The sequence below is a fragment of the Gymnoscopelus microlampas genome (assembly GCF_963454915.1).
Source record: "Gymnoscopelus microlampas genome assembly, chromosome: 18".
NCBI lineage: Eukaryota > Metazoa > Chordata > Actinopteri > Myctophiformes > Myctophidae > Gymnoscopelus > Gymnoscopelus microlampas.
This window is the reverse complement of record NC_139955.1, coordinates 6417760-6438207: the sequence shown is the minus strand read 5'-3', so window position 1 is coordinate 6438207 and position 20448 is coordinate 6417760. Positions and strand designations below refer to the sequence as shown.

The window sequence follows — 20448 nt, the reverse complement described above, 5'->3', positions numbered from 1 at the left end:
GTACATTTGCCCAAATACTACACTTGAATGCAATTTTGCAACTTTGAGTATTTCTATTTGTTGATACTTTAAACTTACTCTCAGAGGCACTTATTTGACAGCTTTAGTTACTAGTTGCATTGCAGATTTAGTTTGATATTAAAAAAACATACATTAATCACTTCGGGCCTATTTTATACTAAAGCTATTAGAGAAGAGGCGATTTGTAGATCTGCTATTTTCAAAAACATTTCACAGTTTTTAAACATTGCTGTACTTTTACTTTGGTACTGTATTTATATTTTGATGCCAGTAAGTTTATAGTTTTACTATAGTCACATTTTGAATACAGGCGTTTTACTTATACGAGGATACGAATATAAAAGTGTTTTTATATTGCGGTATTGCTGCTTTTACTTAAGTAAACAATCTTGAGTACTTCTTCCACCACTGGTTAACTGCTCATTAATGTTTATTGTTGTTTCAACTTCTTAATTTGGTCTCTTCCTTTATGGTAGTCCAGTGCTCTGCCGTCGGCGCCCTGCGCAGTGAGCCATGTTTGGTCTAGGTGGTTGTCAGCGTGTGAGTTTTGCCCCCAGGAAACCCAAATTGACCTGTTTGCAAAGGCTTACGTTGGCGCATGAGATCACCCTTCTCAAAGAGAGATATGCCGTAATGGCCGCCCGGTGCATTGGCATCCAACGGTATTCACCAAAGGAGGCTCTTTAAAAAGCAGTCTGTAATGGCATGCTTAACACCGCCTGTAAAACAGAGCTATTTACAGAACATTTTTTATGACTCTGCTGTGATTTTAATTGAGGTCAATGGCTTAGATCAGTCTTCCCCAAATGGCCACGCACTATGTGACTCATTTGCTTTTGGCCTGTGCTCTGGAATTGGATTATTAAGTCCAAAACAACATGTTTAGCCCACAGCGGCTCAAGGTTACCCAGAGCAGGGTTTCCCAAACATTTTCTTGACAAGGACCCCCAAATTATTATTTGGCCATGGACTCCCATCTGAAAAGATTTGGTGCCAGGGACCCCCAGAAGAGAATATTTGTGTTTTTCTATATTATTTAAAACTTTTCCCCATCTTTTTTTTTCAATACTCCTATAGCTTTGTGAGCTTGTCAATCGGCTATTTTTTAATAGCAAAGTTTAAAGTAGGTTTTAAGTGGTTCAAACTGATTGTGACGCTATATAGACACATTTTTTGCCGGGGACCCCCCTCGGGTACCCCTTCAAGGACCCCCGGGTACTTTGAGAACCACTGATCCAGATTATATTTGTCTCTAACTCCAGATCCAGATTATTAATTGTCTAACTCCAGTCCTTGTCTTCCTCTGTCCCCTCCACAGTATCCATCCTCTGCTGTGTGTTCATGTTGTTCCTGTTCCTATCAGAACTGACGGGATTCATAGCCACTGAAATGTAGGTACCTACACCCTACACCTACACCTACACCCTACAGCCACCCAGAAGCACCTCTGAATGACCGCTTCCGCACGCGCACACGCGCACACACACACACACACACACACACACGCACACACACAGTGGTGGAAGAAGTACTCACATTTTTTACTTAAGTAAAAGTATCAATACCACAATGTAGAAATACTCTGTTCCAAGTGAAAGTCCTGTATTCAAAATGTCACTTGAGTAAAAGTACAAAAGTATTGGCATCAAAATGTACTTAAAGTACCAAAAGTAAAAGTAGTCATTATGCAGAATGACAAGTGTTCAAAATCTATAAAAACAACAACAGAAAGAATATGGCTGAAGGGTACATAATTGAGTTCCTTTGTCGCCACTCAGGATAACTGTTGCTGCAAAGTGTGCAATCCACTGACTTAATCATTAATGTCACTGCGGTGGTTATGATGACGACGCTGATGATGATGATGATGTGTTCTTCTGGCCCCGTGTCGTAACCGACAAAACGGAGACAGTTTCTCACAGGAAATTGGCCTCATGCATGCGTCAGCTTCTCAGCGCTATGTTAAGAGGCGACGATTTGGGCAGAGGAGCGACAGGACGGAAATTACACTGACTAGAGATGCATGACAAGTTATTCTCTCGTGATTAGACTGTTGTACTCAATAAAAATACATGCAGGGAAATATTATATTCTTATCGAAATGGCTCTTCAGTCCAGTTAGATTTATGTTGTTTATTTTTTTATTCAACCTCGTCTAACAACTATCCCCTGTCTGTTTGTCTGTCTGTGTTGTGTTGTGGTTTGTTTTGACAGCGTAAATGAGCTGTATGTAGACGATCCCGATAAAAACAGTGGTGGGAAGATAGATGTGAGTTTAAACATCAGTTTGCCAAACTTACACTGTGATTGTGAGTATATAAACATATATTAAAATACACCTCTTCATCTCTTCTCTTCATTGTATTTAAACCCACTTTTCCGAATGTATTACTTTCCTTTAAAAAAAACCCAAACACAAAACAAAACTATTGTGTGCTATTATGAGCATCCTGTGCAAGTTAATAACGGTGTTTACTACCCATCTTATCAGACTGACTCATTGTGTTTTCTCGTTATCGTTTCGTGTGGCATGTCTGTGGAGAACAAATGAGAATGCAGATAAGGAACACGGGTCGTTAAACCAGAAAATGGGTTGTTTAGCTGGCTGTGTTGTGTAGCGTGGTGTTGTCTTTTTCCACTGTTTCACTGGATAATGAATTTATTTTTGGATCGCTTTTCAAAACAAATGACAAAGTGCTGTGCAGAGTGAAGTTAAAAACAGCAAACAGAGCAAAAAAACATTGAAAACAGTAGTGATAACAATTCTAAAATTAGAACATTCACATGTGGAACGGTTAAGAAAACACTTGACATGGAGGTTTTCAAAAGCGACCACTGATAGTGTAAGTAAGTGTCAAAGCCAGGGACCCTCTGACTTCAATGAGCGGGTTCCAAATAGACCCTTAGGGGTCTGTAACTCCGAGATGGTACAAACGGAACCCTTACGGGTCCATTTGGTTCCATTTTGTACACTCTCAGAGCTATGGGGGTCCTTGAAATACAAAACAAATCATTTTCAAGTTTCGCTGGTTTACATGTGTAAAAAAACAGATTTTTGTGTAAGCTGCATCGTTTTTGTTGTTTTCAGAAGGAGAAAAAGAAGCTGAGGGACAGAGAGAACGAGGAGAAAATAAATGAAATAATAGATAGAAACATGTCAGGCATAGACAAAAATCTAAGATATCTGTATACACATGGCATAATCCGGCTGGTATAGTATGTACATGAGGTTAGACATAAGGTAATTAAGGTCAGGTGGTAGCACTTAAGTAGTGTTTACATACGCGCACGGACGGTGTACGTGCACCAGAGCAGTACAGTGGTGTTCATATATCACATGGATTAACTTGTACTGTACTGTGATGTCATGATAGGTTGCAGTCACCGGTTATTATGCTTCTAATGACTCCTCTTTGAAAATATGCCCAACGGCCAAATCAGACAACACACGCGCACACACACACACACACACACACACACACACACACACACACACACACACACACACACACACACACACACACACACACACACACACACACACACACACACACACACACACACACACACACACACACACACACACACACCATGTGCACCCAAATGCCTGTGGAAAATGCCCGTTTTCAAACATGGCAAAAACAAAAGTTTGTTAAGAATAAGGTTGAGTTTGAATGTAAACGTGTGCATTTAGTGTGTGAGTGTGTATGTGCCATATTTGAATGAGTGTGTGTTTGTGTGAGTAAGAGAGTGTTATGTTGGCTTGCAGTCACACAGCTGTGGAACATGTGTTTGTAAAGGTCTCATTCTTTGTGTTCCTGCTATTACTAATGCTATGTGAATGTAATTTAATAACTTATGCTATCGGAATGTTGTTTAATTACTAATGCTATCTGAATGTAGTTTTATCAGCATCATATACCATTCATTAGCTGTCTTAACCACTCAGAACTGAACTGAGCACTCTGCTTTCGTCTTTGAGTTAATATATCGGTACTGTCGGGCAGAAACCTTGTACCTCTACAGTTCAACTTTTTATGTTTATTCACAAATTAATGCCCTACTTTGTCGTTTGACAGTGTCGTGAAAAAGTAGCGAAAATATCCATTTTACAAGCTCACAACGTGTCGCATTGAGCTTGTAGATTGGCCAGTTTCATTATTTTTGAAACAAATGAAAGTAAAAGTGGATTGATTGATTCATTGAATACTTTATTAGTCAAAAATGTAAACAGCACGAGGTACAGTCAGACATTAAGGCTACAAGGATAACCATTGTGATCCTATGTATTCAATTCATCAACGTTGGATAAGAAAATAACATAATAATACATGTCATGTCCAAGAAATACAAAACACTATATGTACAAAGGAGAAAAAAGGAAAAACGGCGGCAGTGAATGTCACCTCCTTTATATGGGAATATGTATTTACCTCCCCTTGTGGCCTCCTGATAGATGTTTTTTCAGGCCATGAAAACCATGTGATTTACATCTTTTAATCAACGTTTAATCAACGTTTAATGGATGGTGTCAGAGTAGTAGAATGAGCTTATTTCTTCCATTTCCTGAAAAAAATGTTTGGGGACATAAAAGGTGTCTGTCCGTCCGACAGCATCGGGTCATATTTTTGCCTTTTTCCAACATCCATCACCTCAAATTCAACGTGTGCAGTAAGAACGAAGACATTCGTTTCATCACGGAAAGCTGCTATTTCCATCCGTCTTCACTGTGTATCCGTTTCTCTATGCGCCACACTGCCACAGTTACAGACACACACTCGCTGTGCGCTGACCTTTACAGATTGCCAGAATGTGATTTGTGACTTGATGGAAAAGCAGAAAATGTGCAATAATAACCTTTTTAATAATAATCCCCCCCCCCCACACACACACACACACACCCACACATCCGCTCTATGTGGAAAGCCTTTAAATGTTGAGTGGCCCAGACAGCCTACTGATTGACTTATATTAATGCTCTGTATTTGGAGAGTGTGCCGCTTCGGATTAGACGGCCGAGGATGAACTCGCGTCTCAAATGCCAAAGGTGACTCTTCTTGGTGGCGTGTGGCCGCTTCACAGCTTCATCCGGCAGACATTGGTTGGGGGGCCAGCTGGCAGTGGTGTAAAGTAACTAAGTACATTTACTCAAGTACTGTACTTAAGTACAATTTTGAGGTATTTCTTACTTTACTGGAGTAATGAGTCGCAATCGCGACGCATTGTGAGCTTGTAGATCTGCTATTTTCAGAAGATTTTTACACATTTTATATGTTTGAAAACTTGTGAAATGAGATATTCTGCACTTTCTACTTTTGGTACTTTAAGTACATTTTGATACCAATACTGTTGTACTTTTACTCAAGTAAATGTTGTGTTCTGGACTTACAGAGTATTTCTACATTGCTGTGTTGATACTTTTACTTAAGTACAAAATGCGAGTACTTTTTTCACCACTGCCAGCCAGTCAGCCAGCCAGCCAGCGAATACGTAGACGGGGGCTCTGAAAATAAGCCCCTGGCAGGCCCAGCGTGCCAACACAGTGCAGGGATGAGAGGGAGGGAGGGAAAGGGTGTGTGTGTGTGTGTGTGTTGGGGAGGGGTGGGGGGCCACTCAGGGTAAATGGAAAAAGCCAGCGAGAGTGTGACGGAGGGAAGGAGCTATCATGTCCTCGCTGTCGGGTGGAAACCTTGTGTCTTTAACCCTACGTCCATAACTGTTACTATTTAGGAAATGGAAAAAAACAACCTGATGGATCCAACGTAGTTATTATTCAGTCGCAAGCTCTTGTAAATACTTTTCATTGTGTCAGTATTTAAATAGCCACTTTTCACTTTCAACGTCATTTTTTTTTTTCTGTGTGAAAATATCTACAGCCTCACGATGATCCTGTAGGTCGGCTATTTTCGCTGCTTTGCGCAACACTAATGTGCGACAAAGTAGGGCATTGAACAAACATAGTTCATTGCGTTTGCAAGGTTTCTGCACCACAGCAACGACCTCACAGGTTCACACAACGAACACGCGTCCACTTTTCTCTCAACTTTCTCTCAGCTCGACCAACAAGTGCTTATTTGTATTTGTTTGACTCCCTGTGAAAACATTGGTACACATTATTTTCTCATCTCTCTCTCCCCCTCTTCTCTCTCTCAATCTCTCTGTCTCTGTCTCTGCCTGTCTCTCCTCTCTCTCTGTCTGTCTGTCTGCATGTGGTGATCACCAGTGGTGGGTCTGGACATCCAGGATGAGATGGGTCGTCATGAGGTGGGCCACATAGACAACTCCATGAAGGTGGCCCTGAACGACGGCTACGGCTGCCGCTTCGAGGGCGAGTTCACCATCAACAAAGTGAGTCACGACAACGCAACACGCAATCACAGCGTTTCCCGGCGTCACCGTGGCGTCTTAAACGACCCGCACCGCAGCGTTCCCCCGTTGTGCCTTTGAGCTCCGTCGGGGTGGCATACCTTCTCATGTGGACGCCCCCCCCCCACAGAGAGGGGGGAGACACCCCCCATTGTTAGGAAAATTGTCCTCTCAATGTCTTATTTCTCAAACTATGTGTTTGACCCACACAAGTATAGTAAAGCGGGTTCACACACGCACACACACACAAGTAATTGCATTAGCCAGCTTACGTTACATAGCCTGGCTAGTAGAAGTTTAGGATTAACGTGGAACTGAGCCTGTTAGATTATGGGCTGTGTGTCTACTTACTAGACACTTAATAATAAAAGGGCTGCGCGCTTGCGTGGGGAATGTGGGCAGCCTGCGTATTCAATCTCAAATTGGGCTCTGTTAAATGGAACGAATCACGCTCCGTGTTCAGATCGTCAGCTCTGGGTCCTGGGACCTCTCCAGACGTAGTCTCCAAACAACATCGCCCACGCTTTTGCGTCACTTGTTTTTCCAAGCGCCTCGAAAATGATTAACCCGACAGTTGTACGCTTTTAACGCGCCTAACTTTGTTAAAGGTCCTGCCGGGAGCGAGTGGGAGAGTTTGCCGTGTGAATAATGGGGCCGTTGAGTGGAACACGGCAGGTAGTTAGATGTGTATCCATGCGGAAAGCAAAGGGACACGCTGATTTCCCACTGAGTTTAGTATTCTGACCACGGCGTCAACGCACAGAACAGCAGGAGTCACTGTCAATCGGTGTGTGTGTGTGTGTATTCCGGATTTCACAAAAATGTAAACTTTAATGGCACCTGCTTTACACCAACTTGCGTTTTCTAACCTGCAAAAGCCTTAAAACGGATACAAAAAATATATAAACGGTATGATTTCACCACATGAACCCTATAGGGCAGGGGTCTTCAACAGGGGGTCCGGGACCCCTAGGCGGTCCTCAGAGTTAATACAGGGGGTCCGCCAAATCTTTGTGTGATATGATTATTATTTTTTTTACATTAACCACTTGAACCCTAGCATCCCTTTTCTGAGGAGAACTTTAGCCAAAAATAGCAGATCTACAAGCTCACAACGCCTCGCAGCTTGTAGATCGGCTATTTTTTGGCAAAGAGTTATAGGTGTAGAGGGGAAAAAAAGAGCAGCAAAGGTTTATCTGAAACACAATTTTATACAATAGGCCTATAGAGGGGGTCCCTGCTTCATCTCTCTCTCAGCTAGGGGGTCCTTGGCCTGAAAACGTTGAAGACCCCTGCTATAGGGTCCTTATTGTGGAGACGAACGGCCCACAAAAATAGCTGAGCTTGGAGATCATTTGAGCTATTTTCTGCTAGCGTTTTCTTTTTTTTTTTTTTTTTTTTAAGATATTTTTTGGACACGCGGCAAAGGTCGTCGGGACCGGGATTCAAACTCGCGACAACGCTTGTCAGGCTTATATGTGGTATGTACCTGGACGCTAGGCCAGCGGGGCGCCCAATTTCAATTTTCTTTTGTTTAAATTGAAAATACGTTATGAAAACGTGCCGCGCTATGAGCTTGTAGATCTGCTATTTTTGAAAAATCTTGAAAAAAACGTTTTAGATTTTTTTTCAAAAAGAAAACATTTGTAAGAATTGAACTCAGGCCTTAATGGGTTAACGGCAGGTCTGGGCACCACCAGGGGATTTTACAGCGTAGCGTCTCTGTCGGGTGGAAACCTCATACGTCCAAAACTGTTACTTTTCGGGATTCAAATTCAAAAATAGCAGATCGACGAGCTCAAAACAAGCTTGTAGCTCTGCTATTTTCGATACGTGTGTGTGACGCTGTAGTATGATCAAGTAGGGCTTTAATTTACAAAAAATATATGGAGATGAGAGGTTTCTGCCCGACAGCAACGGTATATTGGGGGTCCCAGGGGATACACCATGGTATCAAATGTGGGGTCCGTGGCTTACTGCTCATCACACTGGGGAGGGGGCGACCTTGAAATGGAAAAAGGTTGAGAATAACATGTGTGTCTGTGCTCACCTGCAGGTCCCTGGGAACTTTCACGTGTCAACACACAGCGCCACAGCGCAGCCTCAGAGTCCTGACATGACACACACCATCCACCAGCTGACCTTTGGAGAGAAGCTACAGGTCACTCACTCACTCTCTCTCACACACACACACACACACACACACACACACACACACACACACACACACACACACACACACACACACACACACACACACACACACACACACACACACACACACACACACACACACACACACACACACACGCACGCACACGCACACACACACACGTTTGTATTACTATACTGCTAGTGCATTGTATTACTAGTGCATGACACTGGCGAGCAACTAAGTATAAATCATGTTTAACTCTAATTCCAATCCCTAAACTTAACCTCTAAATGTCTAATCCTAACCTGAATGTTTTTCTAATCGTAAACGTATCTATAAAACAACCATTTATCTTGTGAGGACCAGGAAAATGTCCTCACAATGTATATTTCTTCAAATTCCACTATACTTGGTCCTCGCAAGTATAGTAATACAAACACACACACACACACACACACACACACACACACACACACCGGCTGACCGGTGTAGAGAAGCTACAGATCTGAAATGTCACCTCCTGTACTGTTTGTTTCCTGTTCCTTCCTATCTCACTTCCTGTCTTATCTTGCTCTCTATCAGCCCCAAAAATAACCCCGCTACGATCTCCGGCTCGTATGGGATTTATTTTTAGCACGCAGCACCGTCACAACATGGCAAAGTGTAAATTTGGTTACGCACACAACTTGGATCTACGCAAAACACACACACACACGCGCACACACAGTGATAGACACCAGGTGTAGGTTATATAAATACGTATGTCTTTGCTCTCCCTTGTCCCACAGGTACATAAAGTACAAGGTGCATTCAACGCGTTAGGAGGAGCGGACAGGATGGCATCAAACCGTACGTCTGCATGCTTCATTCTAATCTGTACATGTTTAGATACCAGTGATTGGGGACACCCAGTTCCATATGCATTGGTCCACGGACCCCCATGTGATCCAATATTTCGTTACCTTCAGATCTTATCTCTCCATATTTTGTCTTTCGTGAATTACTGCCCTGCTTGATCATACTACAGCCACACACAAAAGCATCAAAAGTAGCTGATCCACAAGCTCGAAACGCGGCAGAGACCATCCCCAAAATATGAAGAAAAAAACCCACAAGACACTCATAATGACTGTTTTATTTGTCTCACATCACAAATGAAAATCATTTAGGGGTTTCAGCACAGAGCCTTCTCCAGAGCATCAGTGGTTTGAGTCAGCGTTCTGTCATGATTGTCACGTGCTAACGATGAGTCTTAAATGTATGTACTTGTATGACCTGGTTATGAGTTGAATACATAGGTCCTCGATGGAAACAAGCCCTCGGGGATTTTCTTGTTATCCTTTTAGCATTGCTTGCGTAATTGTACTAATTTTTCAAAGACTTCAAAATCGCTTCTCAATGAGCAAAATCAAGTCAGTTATTTGTTCTACATGTTGGTTTTCGATATATTTTCGGTTGATTTGCCCAGCCGCACTGTAGCTGACTATGTTGTGAGGAGGAACACTCTCCCTGTCCCAGCCCAGTTGGCGGACACGGGAATTCTGGGAAGAAGAGTCTTTTTATGGTGTGTTTACATCTGATGAAGCTTTTCCAAGTAGCTAAATGTTGAGCAATCACTTCCAGGTGAGTGGATGAGTTAAGAGGGAGGCATAGTAACGTGTGGAGGCCATATGTTAACAAGCCGAGTCCATAAACAACATCCCTGTACGTACACCACGTAATGTCCCACCCAAAGGCTCTGCTATTTTTTAATTTGAATCCTGAAAAGTAACAGTTTTGGACTTCCACATGATTTTTTTTGTATATCTCTGGGACCCCAATCTAAACAGCGTTTAATTAAAGCTGCACTATGTAACTTTCCGGTTCTACCCCGGATCTAAACCCGGGTCTCCTGCGCAAGTGCTGACATTTTCTTTTTTACCCCCGAGTCTGCCTGCTTGCTTGCTCAGGGGAGAAATATAATTTTGACCTTCATGTCAAACCAGAAACAGGATTGTGTCAAAGGTTGCGTCCAACCTAGGATCTAAATATCTCGACAGAAGAGCAGGGAGACCAAATACAACCATACAAGTTACATTGTATTAACATACTTAACATTATACCATACAGATTGGACAAAATAACATTACAGTTACATAATACAGCTATCACTAATTTGGTCCCATCTGTACACTCTCAGAGTGTACAGACCCATAAGGATTTGGTTTGGACCTCAAGTTGAGAACCACAACAACAATGACAGCGCTGCAGTCAGAAGTGTGTCACTTGAGCATGGCTGCTGGCCCACGCTGCATGGTGTGATCAAGAGACACCTAGTGGCCAGTCATGGAATAGAACTTCCACTAAATGGAAAGTGTGAATCTTAACAGCTCACATTGTGCCTCAAGTAAATGACTGGTTTCATTAGGTTGCGTCATTTGCTGAAACAAGCATCCATTTTTAGGTTGCTTAAAAAATAATAATAAGACATGCTTTATATAATGTAATTTGTATTTATTTTTGTTTGTCATTGCAGCTCTGGCCTCACATGACTACATATTGAAGATTGTTCCAACGGTTTATGAACATCTGGGAGGCAAACAGAGATTCTCATACCAGTACACAGTAGCCAACAAGGTATTGTTGCATTTCCAACGTGTTTGTGTGTCTGTCTGTCTGTCTGTCTGTCTGTCTGTCTTTTCCTTTCTTCTGTTCAGGTTGAATCAGGTCCCCATTTTATGGGAATTTTTGTGACCACATACTTGATTTATAGTGCAGTTTATCTTTCTCAAATAAGCACATTTAAAAAATAAAGCATACATTGCTAGACTTGAATAGAAATATGTATTAGAAAATACATTTACAACACTGATTCCTGTTGATATTGTGTCTTAACAACGTAGTTCAAAAGCTACTGAAAAGTAGCTTTTGAACCATTTGTAAGTGGAAGCACATAGCCTATATCCAACCTTGATAAAGCACAAAAAAACTAAAGAAAATTCCCACATGCTTAAAAAAATGTGGATATATGAGGATATATTTTCTTTTTGAAACACCCTCCCCTTCCCCACTTCGGGTCCTGACCCATAGTTTGAGAACCGGTGGGTGGGACATTACGTAATATGTGGTGTACGGACGTACGTACAGTGATGTTGTTTATGGACTCTGCCTGTTCACATATGGCCTCCACACGTTACTATGCCTCCCTCTTAACTCATCCACTCAACCGGAAGTGACTGCTCACCCTTTAACTACTTCTGTAAAAGCTTCATCAGATGTCAACACACCATAAAAAGACTCTTCTTCCCAGAATTCCCGTGTCCGCCAACTGGGCTGGGACAGGGAGAGTGTTCCTCCTCACAACATTGTCAGCTAGAGTGGGGTTGGGCAAATCAACCGAAAATATATCGAAAACCAATATATAGAACGAATAACTGACATAACCCATTAAATCCGGGAAAGCATAGACCTGTGTGTGTCATTTTAGATTTTAGTGTTGGCTATTCAAAAATAGCAGATATACAAGCTCCACGGCATGTCACCTCGTGCCGCAATGCGAGCTTGTACATCTGCTATTTTTGAAAAAAAAAAAAGTGTTGAATAATTTAGAATTATTATAAGTTTGAGAACTACCCATTTAGAAGGCATTTGTAGAACCGGCCTCCGGTCTAAATGGGTTAATGTTGCTCATGCAGGTTAATCAAAAATAATTGAGAAGCATTATTTTTCTTCCCCAAGTCATAAGACTTTGTAATTAGTATAATTACTGCTAAAAAGGATAACAAAAAAAAGACCTGAGGGCTTGTCTCCATTGAGGTCCTATGTATTCAATTCTTAATCATGACATGCGTCATACAAGTACATACAGTTAGACTCATCGTTGGCACGTGACAATCATGACAGAGCGGTGACTCATACGTCCAAAACTGTTACTTTTCAGGATTCAAATTCAAAAGGAGCAGATCTACAAGCTGTGGATCTGCTACTTTTAATGCTTTTGCGTGGCGCTGTAGTATGATCAAGTAGGGCGTTATTTACGAAAAAAACACAACAAGTTAAAATATGGAGATAAGAGGTTTCTGCCCGACAGCAACGATATAGAAACGCATTCTTTGATACCCAAGTCTGTAAATTAGTCAATAAGGTTTTGATGATTAACCCATTAAGACCTGAGGCGATTCTTTAAAAAAAATCTAAATCATAACAGTTTTTGGAAAAAAATCAAAAAGAAATATTTTCAAGTTTTTTCAAAAATAGCAGATCTACAAGCTCATACGAGTGCCGCGCTATGAGCTTGTATATCTGCTATTTTTGAATAGCCAAAGACATCTAAAGTGACACAGATGCGTTCCAGGTATCAATGGGTTAATTTCATTTGATTGAATCTTATCTATCAATCTGATGAGCTCATCAACGTCGCATGATCTGATATCGTTTTTATCCTGTTGCATAAGTCTGATTCATGTTGTCATTCATGAGTTGTTTAATAGACAGAGTTCACATTGGCTGAGCGTCTATACAAACACAAAATGATAATAATAAGGACTTATGTGACTTGACTTGCGCTTGTCTTGAATAACTTGAGACTTGACTTGGACACCGAACTTGTGGTCAGTTCGGTGTTGAAGGTGCTCAATGAAAGACCTGTTGTAACCAATACGTCTTTATACCTTTCAATCCAGGAAAACATCTGTCATTTCTTGTTTTCATGAGCTACAGAGGCTGAGAAATACTTTCTTTAGTGAACATTGACAATTCTGATTGAGAAGCCGTTTTTAGAATTGGCCTTGTAAAGAAAAGCTAGCTTTATTGTTCTGGCATATGCACAGAGGACTGTTTTGGCTTGTAGCCTCTGTCAGGGTGTGACGGAGGCTACAAGCCAAAATGTGTTGCTGCTACATGTTTATAGCCTAAAGTCCCCTGTAGATATGGCTTAACACTAAAGGTATTTTTAACTTTGTTTTCCTTTGCCTTGAATCTTTTCTTCTGACTTGAGTGTTGTCTTGGACTTGCACTGAAAGACCCTTCTGTGTTTAAGTCCAATTAAAGGGCAAACAATTTCATGTTATTTTTTGTGAGACACAATTCAAGGCACTCATGGCCCACTGTATGTGGACCAAAAGCATGGTCTTCTATGACATAGAAATTACCTATCACAACTCACTGGAGCACGCACACTGTATGTTTAAATGTCTAATACGTCATTGTGTGTGTGTTCCCTCCCTGTATAGGAATACGTGGCTTACAGCCACACAGGAAGGATCATCCCAGCTATCTGGTTCAGATACGACCTCAGTCCCATCACAGTCAAATACACAGAGAGAAGACCGCCTCTGTACCGCTTCATTACCACTGTGAGTTAACAACTCCATGACTTTATTCTCACCTTCTCTAGAATATATTTCAATTAAAGGCCTTTGAGCTCTCTTGAATACAGACCGTAGATATTGTTGCTGTCCGTCGAAAACCGTTAAAGAAGCCTGTGTTCCAATTTAGTACTTTTCATTGGTTAAATATTTATACATTCCACAGACAGACTTAACCCCTTTCTCTTTACCTTAAAAAATGTGCTAAGCAAAACGGATGTACAAGCTCATGTGTCGTGTGTATGACCCAGTAGGGCATTCATTTACCAAATTAAAAATATATGGAGATGTACACTAGGTTTCTGCCCAAAATCGACAAATATTATAATTTCTGAAGCCTTATAAATGGCTCAACAAACGGTGCATATTTGTACACACTAGTGGTCTGAACTCTGAAGGCGATTTTCAACCAGGACACACAGACCTCTGTTGAGTTCACTCACCACGTGTACTTTTGGTTTATTTATGGGTATTTCAGTCTAACAAGCATTAAGAAATAAGCTCTCAAAATGTTTCCCCTCTGGCCTCAGGCACGATCCCCTCACCTGACCCGTGTTGAGTAATGAATGTGTTGCGCAGCCAGTCCTCATCTGGTCATCAGGACCTCATCAAGAGTTCAAGCTCATGGAGAATGCAGTCATGACAATACTGTCTGCCTAAGTGATGAGCCACTGTCTTGTTTGCCCTGTGCACATTTATTTTATCATGACTTCAAACATGAGGAAAGTAAAGGCAGATGACTAGCATGACTTATAGCGAGTTCATGACTCAGCGCTCAAGATTGCAGAGTCGAGCCTCGACGAGGCCCGCTTCGGAGTCCAAACTCATACTTATGTGGTCGTGTAATGGTGGAATGAGGCGGAAACGGGCGGATTGTGAAACAAACACGGATCATCACATCCAGAAGAGGAAATGGTCTGTTGGGTTGGACAGCCAGACCCATTTATCTATAGGGAGAATAATACCGGGGCACTTGGGGAGAGACTACCCAAATAAAATATGCTGGACGTATACGTATTTATTGTTTTTCAGGGGTGACTGACGTTTCGACTTGCGTCTTCCTCAGAGTCACCCTGTTTGACTCTGAGGAAGACGCAAGTCCAAACGTCAGTCACACCTGCAGAACAATAAATACGTGCAGATCAGTCGAGTGCACCAGTATTTTATTTGGGTAATCTCTACTGAAGTGCCCAGGTATTCTCTCTGATTCAAGTTGTCCCTGTTGAGCACCGACGAGCCCTTCTACCTTCAACTGGCTGAAGCACGCTGAACTTCTCTTTTTTGCACCCATTTATCTATAGGTTTGGCCGATATGTCGGTGTCGGCTAGGGCTTTCACCAACTAGTCGACTAGTATAACCACTAGTCGACCTTGTTGGTACTAGTCGAATAGTTTTACTATGTTTTAGTGCCATAGTAATGGCCCATTACTATTATTATTATCCTCCTGCCTTTATTTTTATCAAAAGGGGGTCAAAAGTATGCCCAATAATAGCCTATTATTGGGCAATAGCCCCCTTTTGAGGATCCTTGGAGACGCTGCTGTGCTGCTGTGCCAGAAGCACTTCCCTTAAAACGGCATGAAAATAAAGGCAGGAGGATAATAATAATAGTAATGGCATTAAAACAATGGCAAAAATATATATATATATGTTTGTCCCTGTCACATATATGAAATAAACAATAAAATAATTAAGTTGACTAGTCGACTACCACTGGGTCAAATTAGTCGACTAGTAAAAATCTCTAGTCGTGAAAGCCCTAGTGTCGGCCATTATTTAACTTCTTTGACAACATCGATTTGGTATCGACAAATCCGATGTGTACCGATTTTTGTTGTTATAGGTGAACATATACAAATGTTTTCAAACATAGCCGATCAGTCTTTATTTGTCACATGACTCACATCACATGCACAAGTAAAAGCGGAATTTGCGCAGGCAGTTAAAAATAAATAAAAGGGCTCTGTTGTGTTTGTGGTTCTCAAAGTGTGGTCTGGGGACCCCCAAGGGGTTCTTCAGAGGGTTTCAAGGGCTCCCCAGCAAAATGAGTTAATATCACATCAATATCAGATGAACCACTTTAAAGCTACTGTATATACATTCACCATTGAACTTTTTTTTTAAATCTTTACATATTTTTACAACACAAATCTTGTATGGGGTCCCTGGCACAACATATTTTCAGATACGGGTCCGCAGCTATATATTCTTTTTTTTACAAGTTTGAGAACCACTGGTGTTGATACTGACTATTATGTATGGACAATTAAGCCTTTTATCCATGGATTATTTTGCAGATCTGTGCCATCATCGGAGGAACATTCACAGTGGCCGGCATCATTGACTCCTGCATATTCACCGCCTCAGAGGCCTGGAAGAAGATCCAGATTGGCAAAATGTCCTGAGTACGGTTTAGTGTTTACCGAAACCCCCACAACGTATATTTATAACTGCAAAGGGTGCTAGCCTGATTAGCCGAATCTGATGCTGCTCACACCATGCAATTTGTTGAGATCGAAGCACGACTTAGGATTAGTAGGATTCGTTTTAAGTGATAGGTATAGCCGTGAGGCTACATGGCTGTAGGCTACATCTCAATGTGCGAAACCTTCTCAGTTCATTCTAGTTCTTCACTGCATCTGGCCCACTGACTCGTTGGGGTACATCAAATATCGTTGCAGAAACCTTCTTACGTCCAAAAAACGTTACTTTTCAGGAAATTGAAACGTATTTAGTTACAAGCTCCTGTTGATTGTACTGTTCATTGGTTAAATATTCACAAAACCCACAGACAGAAAGTTTCAAAACGTTTTATAAATACAATCTTTTAGCTCACAACATGTTGCATGACTCGCAATGCATTGTGATCTTCTTGTAGTTTGTCTATTTTAAAAGTAAGTAAGTAACAGTGTTGTACTTTTGTACAACACTGTTACTTTTCAGGATTCAAATTCAAAAGTAGCAGATCCACAAAAGTTAAAATATGGAGATACAAGGTTTCTGCCCGACAGCAACACGCTGTTTCTCCTCGGTCAATAGTGTAAGAAAGGAACCAGAAAGCCCTTGTGTGAGTCGTTAGCATTGAGATGCAGTCTATGTACGCTGTGTGTATGACCCCCATGTGACATGGGGGTCGATTGAAGGAAATCTTTGGCTGATGTTCGTGTATCGTTTGAACCTGTGCTCTTGTGCTCTTTTACATGGACTGTACTGAACTTTCAGTGATCCTATTGTTACTATTACTTTCCACAGTTGTTAAAAAAAGACACGAACGCTATCCAAAACATAAAAGTGCCAAGATATTACTTGTGCAAAGGGAATCATCTTTTTTTTTACTCGTCTGTTTGATGTCAATTGTTCAAACTGCGTGCCTTTGAGTTCTACCATGTACTCTTTTACGTCCCGTAGGCGCACTTTCTCAACATCGGGTCCTTGGACTACCAGGGGTCCAAATGGACTATTTTGGGTCTGTAGTTTACAAATGGACCCGTTTCAGAGTTAAATCAATTCTGAGGATTTTACAGTGTAGATTGTGGTCCCAAAAAATGTAATGAGAAAGGTTGAAAATCACTGACGTAGGGTTAAAGGGATAGTTCACCCCAAAAATTACTTATTTTCTATCGATTAGTCACCCTATGGACTTTTGTGTCTCCTACCGGAACCGCTGCCGGTCAACAAATTATTGGCTTAGGAATGTGACAAAAACTAAAAAATATCCGTGAATTCAAGTCTCCATGGGGTGACTAATTTTGGGGTGAACTATCACTTTAAGGCCTTTTAATCATCCAAGGCCACTGGCTTGACTTACTCTTTGAGACGTCACTGTCTTGAAGTATCTCTTTGTAAAACCAGTTTTTACACAGATTCTTATTACTGTACGGCTATTACAACAACAGTATGTGTATCATCTATTCTTTGCAGTCAGACGAACTGGCCAATTTAACCCGTGAACGTTGTTATCTCTCAATCAACCTGACTGCCGTATGTATGACCTTACCGTAGATGTTGAATGTCCTTATTTCAACATATTTCTTTTAATTCCTTGATGAAAGAGAAGAACATTTTGTTTTGTTTTTGTTGGAAATGTCAGTTGTTGGCCTTTATTACAATAATTGTCTCTGAATGTCCTATTTTTTATTTTCACAAGAAGAAAATGTTCGTTTTTTATTTTGTGTGATTTATTTGTTGATTGTCAGTTGTATAGTATGTCTTTTTTATTTAGACAGATGTGAATATGAAATTCCATGAGGTTGTAATGAAGTGGGTTTGTAAAAGAGGTGACATGTCAGCTATAAGACTTGTTTCTCAACGTCTGGTGCGGGGGCCCACTAAGGGTCGCAATGGACCCTTGCGGGTCTGTATCGGGTTCCATTTATACACTCTGAGTTACAGACCCCATAAGGATCCATTTGGACCCTTGGCGTTCCCTGGACCCAACGTTGAGAAACGGTGAGCTTTATAATAGGTTTCCAATATTTTCTTCATTGTCTCTTTTTACCATGGTTACCATAGCAACCCAGATCTAGGACAGCGATAAACAAACGTTTTCATAACTGGTCTTTCGGGTCTTTTGAGGTCATTTTGCTCTTTCAGTTTTGTCTTGCATCTCAAGTTACTTTGTACTGCCTTCCTGTTACTTAAGTAAAGGTACTTTACAAATCAATGTGCTTTCGTTCCATTGGCTACACTCATCTCTGTAGCAGCGCACAGACACAGACTGGGTCAAATAACAGCATGGCTTCTTGTTTATGTCAGACTTCATGTGGTCATTTGATGATGGCAGTCGTTATGACATACTGTACCTACTGTGATGTATGACTCTGTATTTTTCAGCCTGATTCGACCCACATTCACTTCCTTTCTTGCCTCTAGGGAAGAGGCTAACTGATGACCTCATCCTTGCCTTAAATCTGAGCAATCCAAGCCCTGTTGACTTTCATTTAAAAAAACAAAGTTAAATACGCCAAAAGTCTAGGTGGCGCGTTGTAGATCTTGTAAAAAGGCCATTTTTGGTGACGCTATTTGGTGTAGGCGGGAAAAAGCGGTCCAAGTACAGAGCCAACTCGGGTCCAGTTTACTAATTCTAGAGGGTTTAAGGCAGGGGGTCTTCAACGTTTTTCAGGCCAAGGACCCCTTTACTGAGAGAGAGAGATGAAGCAGGGACCCCCACCCCCCCCATTACATATTGGGTTCATGTCAATGTGTATTTTCAGACATTTAACAACTTAAAACCTGGCTCAGTGCTTGGTCTGCTAAAAATATATATATTCAAAGATTTGCACACATTTTCACGATTTTGCAAAAATAGCAGATCTACAAGCTCGTAGCGCGGCACTCGGTGCCGCACTATGAGCTTGTATATCTGCTATTTTTGAATAGCCTAAAGTGTAAAATAATGCTTTTTAGCTCAAATCTAAAAATGACACAGTCCCGGGTCTTAATGGTTTAAGTGGTTAACTAAAAGAAAGACTACTTCACCACTGATGATAAGAAGAGGTGTTGCATCATATCAGATGATATATAAGTACTGAGCCAGCAGCTACAGTCATGTCTGTACAGGAGGTCATGTGTGTCACAGGCTTGTTATAGTTACGTTTTTCCCAAATAGTGGGCGGGACCAATTTTGGGGTTGAGGACCAATTTTTTGGGGTCAAAATAGCCAAAATAAGAATAAATAAAATGAATTCCATACATTAGAAAAGATAACTTTTAAGAAGTAGTGAAATAGCAGATTTACAAGCTCACAACGCGTCACATTGTGAAGCATTGTGAGCTTCTAAATTCTGCTATTTTCACTAGTTTGGGTCACAGGTAGCTCGTTAGCGAGTTCTCTCTTAACGCCCTGGACCAGAGCTAGGTCACGGGGAGACTTAACATTTCTCTTTTGGGTCTTGAGCTAAATATTTTGGGAACCACTGTTAAAGTTAACTCAAACTAATTAAATAAGGAAAACCAGAATTGACAAAACATTTATAGTCAACTGAAATAAAAATGCAAAGTAAAAAACTAAATGCTAATAAAAACGATAGAAAATGTCAAAACTGGCATGAAGTGGTGTTACATCATGTCAGATAGTTTCTAGTTTCCCTGAGCCAGAAGGTACAGTCATGCACAGCTCTCTGTGTGTGTGTGTGTGTGTGTGTGTGTGTGTGTGTGTGTGTGTGTGTGTGTGTGTGTGTGTGTGTGTGTGTGTGTGTGTGTGTGTGTGTGCGCGCGTGCGCGAGACAACAATGTGTCACAAGGCCGTTCAACTGTCATTAACTGCCACGGCGTACGTGTGGCTCAGATAAGAGGTGCTTTAGGGTGACTCACTCCTTGTCATCCTGCCTTTTCAAGCCTTTTGTTTACCTCCAACCTACTCATCCCTGCTGCCTCACAGCACAGCACGGTGTATCCACCCTCCTCCACCCCCCTGGGGAATGAGGTCACTAGGCTGCTGGCACCAGTGCCAAGCCAGGTAGACGTTAGGGCTGTCAGTCACCATCATGACATTTTACTTAAAGGGGAAATCCACCCATTTTCAATATTTAACTATGTCATTAATATAGCATAAAGGAGTT

At 41.3% G+C, this 20448-nt stretch overlaps 1 protein-coding gene across 1 annotated transcript in view; it reads left to right on the top strand.

The window, feature by feature from the left end:
• Positions 1-18551, top strand: part of ergic1 (endoplasmic reticulum-golgi intermediate compartment 1) — a 34312-nt gene extending 15761 nt beyond the window's left edge. The window contains exons 3-10 of the mRNA XM_084041493.1: positions 1340-1412; positions 2236-2330; positions 6245-6369; positions 8444-8548; positions 9331-9391; positions 11058-11158; positions 13753-13875; positions 16186-18551. Coding sequence (XP_083897619.1) covers positions 1340-1412; positions 2236-2330; positions 6245-6369; positions 8444-8548; positions 9331-9391; positions 11058-11158; positions 13753-13875; positions 16186-16293 — 791 coding nt within the window. The 3' untranslated portion in view covers positions 16294-18551. The remainder of the gene's footprint in view (positions 1-1339; positions 1413-2235; positions 2331-6244; positions 6370-8443; positions 8549-9330; positions 9392-11057; positions 11159-13752; positions 13876-16185) is intronic.
• Positions 18552-20448: the final 1897 nt, after the last annotated feature.